This window comes from Drosophila virilis, chromosome X (assembly GCF_030788295.1).
Source record: "Drosophila virilis strain 15010-1051.87 chromosome X, Dvir_AGI_RSII-ME, whole genome shotgun sequence".
Lineage (NCBI taxonomy): Eukaryota > Metazoa > Arthropoda > Insecta > Diptera > Drosophilidae > Drosophila > Drosophila virilis.
Window position 1 is genome coordinate 45,833 of NC_091543.1, and position 18,281 is coordinate 64,113.

General features: G+C 35.6%; 1 protein-coding gene and 1 long non-coding RNA gene across 4 annotated transcripts in view; one reads left to right on the top strand and one right to left on the bottom strand.

Moving 5' to 3' along the window:
* Positions 1–18,281, bottom strand: part of LOC138911779 (uncharacterized) — a 103,073-nt gene that overhangs the window by 23,168 nt on the left and 61,624 nt on the right. The gene's annotated exons all lie outside the window — the stretch shown is intronic.
* On the top strand, positions 1,547–15,508 carry Scgdelta (sarcoglycan delta). 2 transcript variants are annotated; one of them, XM_002060346.4, is made up of 6 exons: positions 1,547–1,673; positions 7,313–7,941; positions 8,002–8,122; positions 9,449–9,710; positions 12,921–13,044; positions 13,135–15,508. In XM_002060346.4, the coding sequence occupies exons 2-6, from the start codon at positions 7,528–7,530 to the stop codon at positions 13,321–13,323; spliced, it is 1,110 nt and encodes a 369-aa protein (XP_002060382.1). In that variant the 5' UTR covers positions 1,547–1,673; positions 7,313–7,527; the 3' UTR covers positions 13,324–15,508. The 2 variants fall into 2 exon arrangements, with proteins under 2 accessions (XP_002060382.1, XP_032289220.1); XM_032433329.2 differs by having other exon boundaries at positions 1,559–1,650.

An 18,281-nucleotide genomic window follows, 5' to 3' on the forward strand; every position in this document is an offset into this window, starting at 1 on the left:
ACTTAAGGCGTTAAGACAGTTCAAGTTCAAGGAAAAATTAGTAATTTTGAATATAGAGATTTATAGGGGCACAAATTAGGTATACTTTTCTTCTGAAATAGATTTCCACACTTAAATTACACCGCCTTGCTAATTTTAGAGGTACAAAGTAAAACACGACTCAAAGGGTTGTCATATTGCGATGTGCTTTAGCTTTGAGCTCATTATTTTTCTAGCAACCGTGACCTGTCACATTCAAGAACAAAATACAGTGAACAACAAGTTTTAAAATTACAAATTATATATGCACAAAATCCACAATGTCGGGGACACCAACTGTGCCCGCAAGCTGACTCCTTGGCCCGAAAGTACAATTAACAGCCATGTGGATGGTTTTATATGCTTTGTGAATAAAATGTAAAGCGGTATAGGACGGCCCAATTACAAGGGTTTTTGGTTGATATGTGGTTCCGCAAAGCCCCTGGGCATATATGCACGCCCACTTTAAAATGATGCCTAGTCAAAAAGTGGGCGACGCTTTTAACAATGGGCAAAGATAAGAAGCAGAGCGGGCGCTTATAACTTTTTATATACACCTAATGTTAAAATAACGCCACTGCATCAGTTTTGGCTTGAATCCGGCTTTTCCCCTCCCTCCTCCCACGAACAGCGCTTTGGATCCGCAACGCCCTTCAGCAGCTGTTGGTAGGAACAATTAAAAGGACCAATGTGCTTGCAGCTCACGCATGCTATAGAGGTCTTAATGAAAGGCGCAAAAATTATGAACTCTGGCCAAAGATGAAAATGCTTTAAATTTGCAAACATGCTTCTGGCATACACAGTCTTACCCACAAAAAGGCGCACTGAACCCAACCCCTATTTTTTCCTTTGTCGCAGGGAGTTAAAAGCTCTTGCATCCGTAATTACACACATGGAGATGACAAAAATTAATTATTTAACCGTTTTGAGAAGACTTAATTCGACTGTGCATTTTGTTTTTCAAACACGGCTGCACCAGCATCCGAGCACAGTCTAAATTAACAATATGCTAATTCTCATAAGAACTGACCCATAAGACTAGGTGATGCATAGTACATATTTTGTTAGGTTTAACATACTTTACATCAAATACTTGGCCAAATTTTAGGTAATCGCATAGTTAGCTCATTGCGTGTATTTGTATAATAAAAAATGATCAACATGAAAATAGCAAATACTAACTAGTCCATTTCTGTTATTGCGACTAATTGTATACTTATGATTGAAAAACGGCATGCACGTTCTAAATTTATTTATTGCGGGATACTCAGTTGCAAAGGTAAATAAACACAAAGTTTGAGCATTAGAAGAACTACTTGTTGAATGCGCCAAAAGGTAAACAAACCAGCGAGGGCGAAACTGCCGAATGGAGCCGAACAGCCGAAGCTCAGTGCTCGCAGCCAACCTACCAAGGCGAGCGATGGCCCGAAATTTGAGTGAAACTTTTTGCCAGCGTTCGGCAAAAGCTTTGCGCACACGACTTCTTCGCGACCGACAGTGCCAGCCAGTGCCAATTTCAACTGGCTGCAGCCGCAGCGGCCACGGAAGTGTTGATGTTCCGCCAAAGTTAATGTGCCGTCAGTTGTTTTGCAAACGTTCGCAACGTCACTACACTCGGAATCGGCAGTCTAGGTCGAACACACTTATAAGTAATTGTAAGCTCGTCAAGATTCGCGAATATCTCTGTCCCGGTTAATTTTTTTTAATGATTTTTTGCATTAGGCATGTGACTGTTTTTTTTCATTGCCGCAATGGATTTAATTATGACTTGATTGTGATTAAAGTGTCAATTTGTATTGCCGCTAGTATATATATATATCTTATTTATACGCGTGCCAAAGGTCTTGATAAACAAAGATCGCATTAAAAACTGTGTCAGCAAAAAGCTAAATAAAAATAACCGATAAAATTTGTCGACGTAGCTGTTGGTGCTGATCAACGATATTTATTCTTAATATTATTATGTAGCGTCTGTCATTTACATTTAATAACATATAAAAGTAAAAAATAGCACAATGTATTGAAAATTAATCCACTGAAAGAAATAGGCAACTTCAATTTAATCTTCTATAAATATGCATAGATACTAGAATCGTTCCTTTTGCAAAAAATGTACAGCTCAACAAAAAGAGAAAATTAAATTTATGATACTTAGTATGTGTTGGAAAAATTGCGCGTGATATGAATAAAAATATTTTTCGGACAATCAGATACTTGCAAGTCCTTTGTCGAAATAAACTATTTGTATTGTTAATTTTATTCACCACTACAACACCTTTGAAAGGCAGGCATTCGCCTGCCCAACTAGGGTCTCTGGGCATATGGACAATATGAACACCGCCACAATATGTGTCCGATCCCTATGAACTCATACGAACATTTGTATTTGCTGTTGTTGATAACTTAATAGCAATGCAATGCTTTCCTTTTAACAATAAATGGCCAAGTGTCTGTATGCCTGCTTGTGGGTTGCCGACTGCCATGAGGCCCTTCAAACATGCTCCCCGTCTAGTTATTGCCTGAAATAAGCCCACTTCGCTTAAAATTACCCACTGTCAAGGACTTTTGAACAACTTTATATAAGTTTCCCTTTCCGAAAGTTTGAACTCATTGCTAAACATACTCGCATATACGACCACCCTACAACACCAAAGAGTCAACATGCCTACATGCATATGCTAAGAAAATGTGTTAAACGAGTGTGCTTACTTACACTAGTCCAAATATATACATATTATATCACTAACATATATTTAGATATAAGTTTATACTTCTAAAAAAATTTATATTGGACCACTAACACTTATACCCTGCTTTATGAAACTGTTGAAAATCTTTCCGATATTTCCATGTGAAAAAACTCATTATTTCAAAAATAACAACAAATAAATTAAAGATTGAGAAATAACAGTATATCTTTATAAACATTTATTAGATCTTAGCCCACTTAGCTCAGTTGACTAGAAACCAATAAGCAATTTTTTTAAAATAGTTTTTTTTTAAACTTCATCTATATTTTCAAAAATGTAGAAAATATAATGTGATTAAGGTTATTCAACTGCCTACATAAATAATTTATCTTTGGAAGGGCTTTTATATGGTGTGGATATCAGATCCGACTCGCCGGGCCTTGGTATGGGAGCCATGTAGTGTACAAAAGTGTATGTACTTTATTAGGCGATATTCTGGGACTAGCTGAAGTAAATAGCCCCTGCGAGCGATGTCTTCTGCAGCCGAATACTTTGGAGCATATGTTGCATTTGCGGCAATAAAAACGTGTAACAACAACAACGATGCGAACATGCAACATTAACTAAGCGGCAACTATATCTGTAACTTAACTAAAACTGGACGTACGTGCTAGCAGCCGTCGCTTCCACTTGCCACTTTCCACTCTCCACTACCACTGCAACTAATAGTTGCTGTCCTTATTTCCGCCCAGTAAACCTTTTGCTCGCCATTCGAGTGCGTGTAATAACCGGCTGTCTACAGATACTAAATCAACTCGCTGGGTATTTGCATTTGGGCTCTAGCTACCGCTCACAGAGCACGTTCCCCGACCGCCATTACGCCGGTCTGACTGCTTGTCCCAGTTCTTTCTTGAGATTATGGGTATGTATGCATGTATAATGTCAAAGTTTATATACAAACCCCTTGCACCGCCCAATATTATCCTGGCGCATATACAAAGTCTGCGCAGTTGCATGCAGTTCCTAACTCTTTACTTGCAAATTAAACTCCCTATTAGTTTCGCCATCGACTACTGCAATTTACTATATGATCCCCACCAGTAAATTGAATAATATATATTAATAATATAAAAACAAAACAACGCAACTTTCTCGTCGGTCTAACTGAGCAAATAACACGACAACTTAAAACACATGAATACAAATCTTAGCGGATATTTAATAAAATTATATTATTTAATTGAACTCGACCAGAAAACTATTATAAGACTTTTGTGGCCTTTATACCCACTTTCAATAAGTTAAAAGCGCAAAAGTAAGTGGATGAGTTGTCTAACGCCTATTGCAGATTCCGACTTTCACGATTCTAGCCACAAGTGGGGCGTCCATTTGAGCAGAAGACGACCATACGGCCCTTTGACCTTAACAGGACAATAAAATTGTCTGTTATAAAAATAAAAAAACCCAATTTAAACAATTCAAGTCCGCTTTAGGCAATAGAAAAAATGTGTACAATTGAAGAAAATAATTTGAATTCATTTAAATTACTCTTTTATGTTGTCAGTGTTCATCGCCCCAATGACCGCAGATACTGACATCGGCAGTGCTTAAGCCCCAAAAATCATTTGTGAAATTCTTTGTTGGAAATTTAATTGATTTGTTTATTATTTTGACCATTTCCTTTTAGCTCATATGTAGTTAAGTATTTAAGCCGCAATTAAACATTTTCAACGTATTCAAACAATTTCTCAACAAATTAAACATATATATATATATATATATATGTTTATATTTACATTTACATTTGTAAACAATTCAATTAAAAAAAAAATGGTTCTGGCCGATTGTCTTTGAAGATTTCTGTAGATAGTTTAGACCCCTTTATATACAACTTCTAAATATAAGTAGCATAAATCTTTATATATATATATATATATATTTATATGTTTATATTTTATATATATATATATATATATATATATAAAGATTTATGCTACTTATATTTAGAAGTTGTATATAAAGGGGTCTAAACTATCTACAGAAATCTTCAAAGACAATCGGCCAGAACCATTTTTTTTTTAATTGAATTGTTTACAAAATGTTGTATTTAATTTACTTTTAATTCACTTCAAAAATCTATAAGCTGTTTCTTAATTGCCAATTAGCATTAAATTAACAAAAACAGAAGGATCCAACTGCAATACTTCCAATGCATACTAATAAATTACGAATTAATTCACTGGTTGAATCATTTTCCATCCCAATCAGCAAATGGACAGGAAAGGCTTCAAGCATATATACAGTATGGAGATAAAATAAGCATAATTTTATAAAAATAATCGTAATGCAGGGTAATAAAGTGACTTTAGGTATAAAAGTTAAATAAAGATATGCCATATTAGGAGCATTTATTAAGAAAAATATAAGTATGTGTTTCAAAATGCTAGCACACATTCAAAGTTAAACCATAAATCACAAAACAACGCAATGTTCTTGCGAAATATCTGAAAATAAGTTTCAAAATGAAAAACGAAAAGCAGCACATTTAATTCTAAATTTTTATTAAGCGGACGAAAAATGTGTGTTTCATTGCTCACACTGTTCTCGCAGTGGCCATGAAAAGCCACATGAGAGCTACATATACAAATTTTCTAAATTTAGATTATTTTCACTTCTGGTTTATTTTTAATTGACTGGACTTGGCGTTTAACAACTAACTTACCTATTCAAGTCTCTAGACTATTATAACTAAAACGGTGACACAAACAATAAATAAAATTACCATTCTCTTTAAGGGATAACGGGTTTTACTTCGTGTTGCTCAATTTATATATTTGTGAGTATCGCGAAAATGTGTGCACCCATATTTTGTTCATTTAAAACAGTTTTCATATTCTGATCGAAAAGTGCAATAGAGTATATCAGCATTTTACAATGTCTTCTTCTTTATCCGCCCGTGTGTCTTCTGTCCGTATGAACGATATTTTTTATACCCTGAACCCATTAAAAATGGGTACAAGGGTATATTGTATTTGTGCAAAATCCAAATGTATGTCCGTCCGTCCGTCCGTCATTTCATTTTCATTCATTCCGTCCGTATGTATGAACGCAACGATCTCAGAACCTATAAGAGCTAGAGACTTGAAATTTTAGAAGAAGATGCTCCTAGTTCCCGCGCAGATTGAGTTTTTTCCGATAATCGATAACTTACTCCGTTTCTAAAATAAAATATATATATGCATTCGATGTTGGAAGAAGAGGGTTCAGGGTATCCCCTGGTGATGACAGTGCTCATGCACCAGATTATGTGCATGCACAGGCATTTCTCTCTCTCTCTCTCTCTCTCTCCTTATCTAAGTATCTCACTGTCTCACACAAAAATATTCCTGCGTATATATGAATACACAAATCCATATTTTTATATGCAGTTGTGCATAATTTAACAATTTCACGTCTGAAGTCGCCATCCCTACCAGTTCATGTTCCACATAGGCCACCTACAGAAGGGACTGGGCAACAAGAGGAGCATCAAAGGAACGAAAACTGTAATTTAATCGCAGTTCATCCGTCAGTCAGTGGCATACATTACAGTTGGGAATGCATACTAACATATAAATTGAATGTACATTATGTGTGTGCATTTTAATATCAATATTTTATACCATTGTAGAGATCATTTAAATTTCCTCAGACACTTGTTACAGAAGACATTTTCGACACAATTATTAACAATACCTATTATAATCGGTGTCTGTATTACATCTCCATGTCTATATCTAGCTACAGAAGACAGTTGATAACAAGTAAGAGGTTCTAGTCGGGAGCTCCCGACTAGGGGATACCCTGAACCCATTTCTGCCAACATCAAATGCATATATATATTCTATTTCAGAAGCTATATGTCAAGTTTGGGTACTCTAGCTCTTATTATTTACCAAAATTAACCAAAAAAACAGGATATCGATATCGTTTTTAATCGATTGCTTGGAAACGGAGTAAGTTATCGATTATCGGAAACAAACTCGATCTGCGCAGGCACTAGGAGCACCTACATCTAAAATTCAAAAATCAAGTCTTTAGCTCTTATAGGTTCTGAGATCCTTGCGTTCATACATACGGACAGACGGACAGACAGACACGCGGACATAGCAAGATCGACTCGGCTATTGATGCTGATCAAGAATATATATACTTTATGGGGTCGGAGATGCTTCCTTCTGCCTGTTACATACATTTGGATTTTGCACAAATACAACATACACTTATACCCATTTTTAATGGGTTCAGGGTATAAAAAAAAAACGTAGTTAAAAATGTACGGTATTTTTAAAAGCACATAACAATGTTCATTGATGTTCATTGTTTAGTGGGTTTTACTTCTGATGGAAAAATGTAAGATCCTAAAATAGCCACATATTTGAACGATAATATTATTCAAATATAAATCATCAGTTTTGATACATTTCTACTAAACGAATACATGAACGTGAGAACTGCCTATTTCGCAGCCGAGTATTGTTGAAACGCTTCTATTTAACTTTTTTTGGCCATGTTTCTTAACATTTTCTGAAATATTTTATTTAACAAAATTGTGTCCTTTTCAGGTTTTCATTTACAGTTGGAATACATTCATAAAAATAAACCAATTTTAAAGGAAAAAATAAAATTGAAACCAAAATTTGATAAGCTTAAGCTAATCCGTCGGCTACGTAATTAATATGGACGGCGCAAAGCGCACACAGAAACAACGCGAATCGGTAAAGTAATAAAACAAAAAAAAAAAGCATTGCAACCGGGCAAGGAAAATCAATTGATTGCGATGTTAGCCGGTGGCAGCGCAGAAATAGGAGTTTGTAGAGCAACTACAGCTGCACCAGCGTTAAAGGGACAACAGCAGGCTGGAGCAACGCCCAAACAAATACTAAAAGGTAAAACCAGCCAAATGGCATGTGGTAGTGGCGGCGCATCCGCTAAGACGGCAACCATAATGATGGCCAAGACCGGTGTTGACAGAGGAGGGAGTCGCAGTGTTATGGCCGGGGGAAAAGGTTTATCTGTCGTTGCCAACAAGCAAGAAAATGTGGGTGGTTTTGTCAATGGAATCGAGACATATCTTGGCCTAATCGGCTGGCGTAAAAAGTGTCTATATACCTTACTCCTACTTCTAATGCTTCTAATTATCACAAACCTGGTGCTGACCCTATGGATACTCAAGGTGATGGAGTTTTCAACAGTAAGTACAGACATTCCCCATATCGTCTGCATATTGGCCCATACAATAACACCTTTTTAGAATGGCATGGGTCAACTTAAAATTGTTCCCGGGGGCATCCAGCTCTCAGGCCAAGCGGTAATTATGGACATGCTGCGGGCATCCACTATACGCTCTAGGCACGGACAGCCAATATCCATTGGTAAGTAATCCGTTTGACAACTTAAATATTCAAAATGTTTTAAGACCGAAAAAATATAAAAATATTCAGTTTTATTTTTTCTTTTTCTCTGTTTGTTTTCTTTATATTCAAATTAAACGAGTCTACAGAATTTCCGATGTCGAGCATAATATTTAAAAATCTTAAGCTTACAATTGATTACAAATTATTTTTTATTTATTTTTTTCTTGAGAAAATATTTTTAATCAAAAGAAACCCACATATTTTTCTGAAACTTGTTTTATAAGGGTATCATAGGGAGACTTCAAAATCCCCTAACTGACGGATTTACATTCCAATTACATATCTGTAACTTACGGACTTTTAAGAGTTTTAAGTGTTTTAGAGTATTTATTATATTTGTCCACATAAATAACATACTGACAGATTTAAATCAATTTTTTTACTTTGAAAAGTGTCGTAGTAATAAAAAATTTAAAATATTCCTTACTTCTGTATGGTACAGGAAACCCTTTGCCGATGCGTTTATAACGACTGCATCATTATTAGCCTAAAAACACTTTCACACTCTAAATACGAATGAAGCAGTCCGATTTGTATTCCTCTAAGCCCCTACTTAAAGGTGACTGGCCGAAAGTTAAGCCTGCCTACGACAAATGTGCGCCGTTGTCACTCGAGCCATAAATCAGCAGATTCACAGATAGGAACCTGGCAAAAGCAAGCCAAAGCTGAAGACATGAAACGTTCATACATACCTTTACAGTGTGTAAATGTATATGTATTATGCACATACACACACTTATGTGTATGCAAACACTGTGAATTTAAAGGGACAAGTGAAGGTGGTATCTAATCAAATCAGATCGGAACCGCGTCCTGGAGGAATCACGCATTGTACAATTACAGATAATCTCCATGTGTGAGATCCGTAGCTGAGCCAAAGAAAACAAATGAATGAAGAGACACAGTCATACAGCAAAAACTTTATTCAATGGCAGACAGACTCACGCAAAGAATTTCCTGTAAAATCTGATTTAAACATTATATTTTCCGGCTTGCCTGAAATTTAAATTTTTCTTACCCTTATTCGAAGTTTAACCAGATTGGCTGACCAAACAAATGAACCCAAAAACGAACTAAACTATATTATTTTAGAAGATGTTTTGTCTTAAATCAAATTAAAAAAAAAAAAAAAAATTACATATGCTGTCAGTTCTTATATGTTTTCTTTAAACTGCGATAAAATCCTATGGTGATCAGTAATTAAAATAACGCCAAAAAAAAACATATAATTCAAGTTTTCTGTATTCAATTTTTTCTTTCCAACATCTTGGTTGCCATCAACAGAATCCTCACGTAATTTTTCAATCAATACACGTGACTCAAACGGTGTGCTCGAGAATCATTTATTCTTAGGGCACGATAAGTTTGAATGTCTGTCAGCGGGATTTCGCATCAACGACACCACCGGACGAAATTTATTTTCCGTAAATCGAAATGAAGTCACAATTGGGGCGCATACGTTGCGCATCGAGGGCGAGGGTGGCGCCATCTTTCGGGAGTCCATACAAACGCCGCACGTGCGTGCTGAGCCGGGCAGAGAGCTCAGGTAAGTGTTGGGAGCAGCAATCCCTACAATATACATAATCGGGGCTCAGATCAGTTATAGTTTTACCAGACATAATAGAACTTTGAGTTAGTAAATGTTATTTCATTAAACATAACACTAACAATGATAATCAATTTATTCAAAATTGTGTTCCCCAGCTGACTGACTGACTGATTGGTGATCAACGCTCAAAGTAATTTAGTTGGAGTAGCTTAATCAATCGAATGCTGTCTATTAACAAGAATGTAAAACAACACAAAAACTTCTAGTTTACAGGTGGTCCCTAAAACTTCATACGTTTCTTGCTATACGTCAGACAGCAAGCTTTTTGAACATAAGCAAAACTTAGCCGAAAAATCGTATTCCATTTAGCCAAACTTGATTTAAAACAGTCCCATGTTGCATAAAGTTCGCCCACATGTTAGGATCAGAGTAAATCTTAAAATTTATAAGCTTAGCTAAAACTTAAAAAAAAAAAAAGTAAGAGGTTCTAGTCGAGAGCTCCCGACCAGGGGATGCCCTGAACCCTCTTATTTCAACACCAAATCCAGCTCGCGCTCGCTTGTAGTAATTAATATAAATGAAATAAAAAGTGTTCCCTTGGCAGGGTTCGAACTCGCTGCCAAACGCCGTCTTCACTCAACAGCCAGAGCAGCCAAAAAAAAAAAAAAAACAAATAGTTCCCCCGGCGGGGCTCAAATTCGGGAAAGACCACACCACATGCCACCGCCCCTACTCAATAGCCACACCAACAAACATTTATCAGTGAAAAGAAAACAAATTTAAATAGCAGCACAGAAAACAATACAATCGCAATTACAATGTGGTTGATAGAATTCGAAGCAGATGCGCATGAATGTGCGTGTATACATGTATACAAATATATATACCGAAGTACATTAAGTACATCATTAAGTACGAACCGATCTTAATGAAATTTTCTACAGCATACCTTATTGTACCATAGAATATTTGTGTATTCTCAAAAAGTTAATTGGGGCTTAAATTAGTTGGCAATACAAGTTGGGTTATAAACTTGATTTATAGCTGTGGGGTGGTAGCGGGGAGGTGGCAATAGGTATGAAATGAAAGATACTGGGTATACATATACTATTCCATATCAAGTTTGGTGACTCTAGCTCTTTATACTTACCCAATTTGCTTAATAAACAGGATGTCGATATCGATTTTTATCGATTGCTTGGAAACGGAGTAAATAATCGATTATCGGGAACAAACTCGATCTGCGCAGGCACCTACATCTAAAATTTCTCTGGTACATACAAAATTTCTCTAGTTCATACATACAGACGGACATGAGTAGATCGACTCGGCTATTGATGCTTATCGAAAATATACTTAATGGGGTCGGATATGCTTCATTCTGCCTGTTTTTACCCCTTTTACCCCGTTTTACCCATTTTTAATGGATTCAGGGTATACAAACTGAGGCATTGTCTCGGCAATAGCCAACCGAACCAACTCTGAGTTAAATACTTTATAAAAATACTAAATGCGTTACACATTTCATCTAGAAAGAGTCAAAAAAAATAAATAAGCTTATGGAATGCCACACAAAAATTGTTCACAGTGTCGAAATTCAACAACAGTAATAAATTTCGTAGAATCCATATCCCACATATCTTACATACTGATGTATATATGTCGGCACACAACAAACACATTAATCGGACTCGGAAAAATCTCAAAAATAAAAAATTAAAAACAAACACCTAGCGCGCCCCCATTGCCCGCGCTGTTACCGCTCACCTGTGTGTGTCAACGTCACCATCACCTTTGCGGCGGTAACAACAACAGCAGTCCCAACACAAAACGCAGACACTCACTCATGAGGTGTTGGCATGTAGCTTGTTGAAAAGCGAAAATATTTACACACGGCCGTACACACACCACACATGCATGCACACATCCATACACCCATACATGCACACAAACAAACTCATAGATACTCTGAGCGATGTTGTGGGGATCGCAATTGAATTCGACATCAGATGCGACGACATTGACATTGATTCTTTTTTTTTATTGCTAGGGAATCGTTGCGTCAGTATTGAAATATTGCGGTGATAACTCGCGTTATTCAATGACCAGGCGTATGTTTTCCGGCTCGAGTATGGGTTTACTGGGAACTGTGTGTCTGTACGGACCATTAACGGCACAGCTATGCTTGCAATAACGTTTACATTGACAAATTTGCTGATGACCGGAATGCTTTTTCATGAAAATTTACAAAATTGTCCCTTGTGCGAACAGCATTTGATACATAAGCAGTAGTTTCAAAATAGTTGAATTAAAGCCGCATAATTTTGTTTATAAATGGCGTCCCGAAATGCACACCAAATTTTAATTTATAGCCATTTGGTGTTGGCAACCAAAAGAAAAATACAGTTTGACAGCTGACGGCTTGTGATTAGTAGATAGAATACGTTTTCATTGAAAATAAACAGTATATCAGGTAAAATGTGTCAATCATAAGTATATACATTTATATGCATAAATATGTGTGTATATGTTAGTCTGCTTATTTGTCATAAGTTAAACATAAGTTCGTTTTTGCGCATATGCATGTAATAGGCAGAAGAGATCTCTTAGGCTCCCCAAAGTATATATTCCGGATCAGTAACAGCTGCTGAATCCATCCTTCGGAGCGAACGCACCGCACTTAAGATACCTTACTTGGGATGTTAGTTCTTGTCTATATATCGTCAAATAAAATGATCGATAATTCCTGTTTTTTGCCCAAAGCAATATACCTAGCTATTTACCTATCATATTCATAAGTATTATAGAAGCTAGATAAATCATATATTCTTTGTAAGCTATTGTATATTTAGTAACTAATAAAAAAAAGACGGCAGAGACGATCATGGACATACTCAATTGCTGGTGAATTTGAACCGGCAATTTACCGTTTTTTAGTCAGACGCTTAGAAAGCTATACTTAATGACGTTACCTTATTACACTTATATTGCTGCGTTGCTGTTGGTGTTTTCCTCAACTTGGGGTTCTAATTTTGAAAAAGTCCATACTAGTATTAATCATAGACCAAAAAGGATCCCCAATCAGTTGTCAGGGCAAACACTTTAAACATAAGGATGCAAAAAGTAGGTTGGTCAAACAATCCCACTTGATTAGGGATTCATGTAATGCCAATCGACTAGTGTTTTAACTTTTTGAGTTATTTTCAGACTAGAGTCGCCTACACGTCAATTAGAGATAACTGCCGCAAAAGATATTAATTTACAATCACGAGCCGGCGGCATTGAACTGTTAGCTTTGGACGACGTCAAGTTGCGTGCACTCGATGGCAGCGTAAGTATGAATATATCTAGACCACACTAGCTACTGCTAGACAATCAATCTTCATTTTCTGCTGTTCCTATAACGTCACCAATAAAACAGGTACGGTTGGAGTCCTCGAAAATAGTTATGCCGAATTTGCGCACTGCACAGCCACCCATACTTGACTCTGCCCAGAGTCGAGATCACATGCATCGAGTCTTCCAGCTGTGTGCCTGCTTTAACGGGAAGCTGTTTCTGGCAGCGCCCCATTCGATATGTGCCGGTGACGATTCAACGGTCTGCAGATGATTAGCTTAGGTGGAAGTGCATTCATAAAAAATGGGAAAAGTCAGTGGAAATTGAATAGATATGTTTTTCTCAAAAATTTAAGACAAGTGTCATAAAATGAAAAACATTCAAAATTACATAACATTTTGTTGTTTTAACAAAATTGTATTATTTTTTATTATTATTTTTGCGCAAATATTTTTTTGAAGCTAAGAAAATTGATCATTTTATGGAAATTTTCTAATATGTAGCAAACAATTTTTTTTTTTGAGTGTACGTGTATAAGGAATATGCTTTTATATAGCCATGAGCATATATAGATTTGCGAACATAATTATAGAATATTTCGCATTATAGAGCATAGCGCATCATATGTAATTGGTATTCATATGAGTTGTATGATGTACAACATATACATACTGGCATACATTGTATATACAAATAAGTTATAAATACATATATATCTATATAAATGTACACATAATCACATGCATGGAGATGCCTGTTTGGCAATCGTATAATAACTTCCAAGCTGGGCAGGCAAATTATAAAAATGCAAATTATTATTGGCAGTAAATAATTTACTTAATGAAATACATATGAGAGGCCTATAGTCATTTTTATACCCGGAACCCATTAAAAATGTATGTAACAGGCAGAAGGAAGTATCTCCGACCTCATAAAGTATATTTATTCTTGATCAGCATCAATTGCCGAGTCGATCTAGCCATGTCCATGGCAAGCATCTCAGAACCTATAAGAACGTATAAGAGCTAGAGTCTTGAAATTTTAGATGCAGGTGCTCCTAGTGCCTGCGCAGATCGAGTTTGTTTCCGATAATCGATAACTAACTCCGTTTCCAAGCAATTGATAAAAATCGATATCGATATCCTGTTTTTGGGCAATTTTGGTAAATAATAAGATAACTTGACATATAGCTTCTAAACTAGAAAATATATATACATTTGAAGTTGGAAGAAGAGGGTTCAGGGTATCCCCTAGTCGGGAGTTCCCGACTAGAACCTCTTACTTGTTTGAGTTAAGAGCATACAATACAATATATATTTAGAACAATATATACATATACAGGTATACTACAAAAAACATACTTAACTTATTACACAAATAATTATATGTGCAAACTGAAGTAGAGGCCGTTAATTGCGATAGCAATTACACTGAAGAAAAGTACGTACTTATACCAAAAATAAAACCTATGCACTCTTGTTTCTGTTAAAAATATAGAAAATGATCAGAATTGTGCTAATTGTAGTATCTGTGTCTAAATTTAAATCAACTAAAACGCTAAGATTCCAATTTGGGGTGAACCTAATGAAACCCCCTCTACCACATATGAATGCATATATTAATGGATACTGAACACGAGAACAAAATCGAGAGCTTCTTGCACTTGCACTTTGTGTATATGCGTTAAAAATATATTAACATACGAAGTCTACAAACAAATAATACATGTAAGAGTAATCGTAATTAAAAAATGTGAGGTCTAACTTATAGGCACATAAAAATAACCCATCATGAGCCCAATAATAACTGAAATGGTGCCTCTTTTTAACAAAAAGGACCAGAATTAGATTTTATTTTCTAAATTTTCTATATCCCAAACTTTCCAGCTTTACTCAGCTTATTTCCATAGCATAAAAGTAACTTCCAAATCTATCATTTTTCTGATAATAATAGATATTTAAACATTAAGCTTGAGTAATCACAAATAGTATTCCAGATATCGGGGTCGTCCATAAGTTTGAGCGATATATTCATGTGAATGTACACGTGCATATGGCTCGTGCATCAACACTTAATAAATAAAAAGAACTAGAATAAAAGCATATGTATATAGAAAATAGCAGAAAGATCGGAAAGCTGAATATAAAAAAATAATAAAGAAACAAAATCGATTGTAGCAATTGTAGCAATTGTTATATGCCAACAATAAATATGAAAAATCGAATATTAATCACAATACGAAGACAATGAAATATCATCCAATGAACTATAAAAGCTATTTATGTAGAAAAATTAATATGATGATGTTGAAATATGTTGAAATATTGTCGTTATTTATATGTATGCATATTTATGTATGCCTATTAGAGTACATAAATCATTTTAAACCAAAATGCTTTTAAATGGGAATTTAGGAGTATATTTGTAATATTCTTTGTTAGTAAAGTAGATGTCTTTTTTTTGCACGGTAAGTTTATATACATATATATATAAATAATGAATATATATATATATAAATATGGAAACCATATCAGCAATATACATTTGTATTTAAAAATATATAAATAACACAAACAAATAAAAAAAAAAATATATATATATATATATATATATATATATATATATATAATTTAGAAAACAAAAAAAAACAAAACGAAAAAAAAAAATAATAATAACCTTGCTACTGGCTCCTGCAATTGGCTGAACGAACAATTTTTTTATTCGACGACAAGGATTTTGCGCACTTTTTACAGGAAAGCACTCAAAGAGCTGCATGCGAGGCAACGACTACGACGACTCAAGCCGAGCGTTTAGTTGGTTAACGCCTTCTTCTAGCACCACTTCAATTGAATTCAATGGCATTTGAAGTGCTTTGTGGGTGCGTCTAAGCGAAAGCGGCACCGAGGACCCTCCAGGCTCAAAAATCATTTGTGGGAGTTGTCGACGAGCAGCCGAAGGCAAACACAACTCGCACGACGCTTGTTCGGCCCGCAAATTCCTTTTAGGGGCTTTGAGCGTAAATTGAGTTACTTTTTGAGCTAATTTTCTACCGATGTAACAAACTGAGTCAAAGTCTGGCACCTGTTCAAAAAAGCTCTATAAAATTGTGTATATGTAAATGCAGCCGGGGCAACTGACTGCGCAATGCTCTGTGTGCCCTGCAATATCAGCTTGATAGTAAAGAGTTATTCTAATTATTGCTGGCTTTAAGACTTTAACCGCAGAGCAATGGTTTATAAACTGTCTCGTTCAGAAATATGGAGATTTGTGTTTTGGAAGGCGCGACGATCGTGCACCAAAGTCTCTTACTCAATTATGTATGTGTATATATTTAGTTGAAAGTCTTTTAATTTAAGATGTTCGAAAAATTTTTATTTAAAAATGCGTCGGATATGGCAACCAATTTTTTCCTTTTCTATAAAGTGAAATTACCCATATTGTATCTTAAGTAGATACGTACACTTATTTTGTTGAAAGTCTCTGATTTTCGCTAAGTCGAAAAAATTGCATGCCCATAAGCTTCATCTCACTTCTACATAGAGTATAACAATTTTCATATCATACGTTATTTGAAAAAGCTAAAGCTTGAAATTGGCATCATTTGAATTACTATTGAAATAACTTCCAAAAAAAAAAAAAAACGAAAACATTGAAATCTACTACTAAATATCCTTTACATGGATATTTAAAAATGGCTTCCCATTTGACAGTTTATGTAATATGATTATATTTTAGATCGATAAAGCTGTATTTTTTACGTTCATTTATTAAACAAATTTTGTCACACTAAAAAACGTGTAATTGATCTACACGTAATATAGTGGAAAAGGGAACAAACAAAGGTACGATAGTGCTGGTTTTACTCCAAATTGATGCTGTAACTTTCTGTACTGGGCTTAATACTTAGACAATTTTGATTGCATCAGCTTGGCAGAGTACACATAAACCATACATTTATACTGTTTGATTGATTTTTATAAGAATTAATTATCGGACGAGATTGCCTATGATAAGCGTTAAGGAACAAGCAGGTCATGAATAAAATATTCAGTTTTCGCTTGCCTATAGTATTTTAGCTCCCCTCGTATAAATTAAAATGCGTTTGTGAGTCTGCCACTTTACACGTTATATGTATTTAGTATTCCATTAATATTCTAAAAGCCGCTTTTGTACTTTACTTCGCATCATTGGCGCAGTTGCATGTTGTTCCTTTTTTCTGCATGGCGAGTATGTATGTGTTCAAGGATGAAAGGATGTTGTACAAAATGTTAAACAAGCAAGTAGTAATCGCATAAAATTTTCTAATTACCTTACCAACACATACACATGCACAGATATAGCGTTTTGAAAACTTTCCATTCCGGAGTCTAGCGGCTGTTGCCGGTTGGGTTCTGGGGTGGGTCCGGGCCCCGGTTTCGGGTCTGAATCTGGGTCTAGGTGTTCGGTAGACATAGCTGTCCTGACTTTTGGTGTGCATACATGGATATCAAGAAGTTGGAATTTTAACGCATAACTCAACTGTAAGTGGCGCTTGTCTTAAAATTTAAATGAAAACACCTCAGAGCAACACATGCCACAGGCCATTAATTTTTTAAGTAGCAGCCCAGCCCAACATCCTCACGGACATTTAACAACGAAAGTCAGGCAAAGACCACTTGCCCTCAGAGAGTTTAGCAACAGTTGGCCAACGGTTCCCAAAATGTGTGTGTTAACTTGCACCAAACCTGACAATTAAGTATGCATGAAAGTGGCTGCGACACACCGATGCAGCTAATAGGATTTGGCTGAAACATGGTATCAAATTAATTGTTTCATTTGTCTTCAAAATACCTATGTCATACTTGTTGTTACTGATATACCCCGTAAAAATGGACCGTCGGGTATATATGAAATCTATGACTGGTATCATTATACCCTTTATAAATAAATTGATAGATATATATATTGAGCATCGTTAACAGCAAAGTCGATTAAGCCATGTCGATCTCTCTGTCTGCATGATGGCATATATTTCAACAACAACAACAATAAGAATTAGAGACCAGCCTTCAGCCAGCCTCTGTTTCAAATCATTTTTTAAGTCATGTCTCGATGAATGCGATAAAAATCGATTACAGCAAATGTCGATGATTTTGTACATGTATAGAAGCTAGAATGTTTCCAACGGCAGCACTACTACTACCAGCCGGATATTCCCCACCAGGTCACTGTTAGTTGTTCAGACTGTTGCG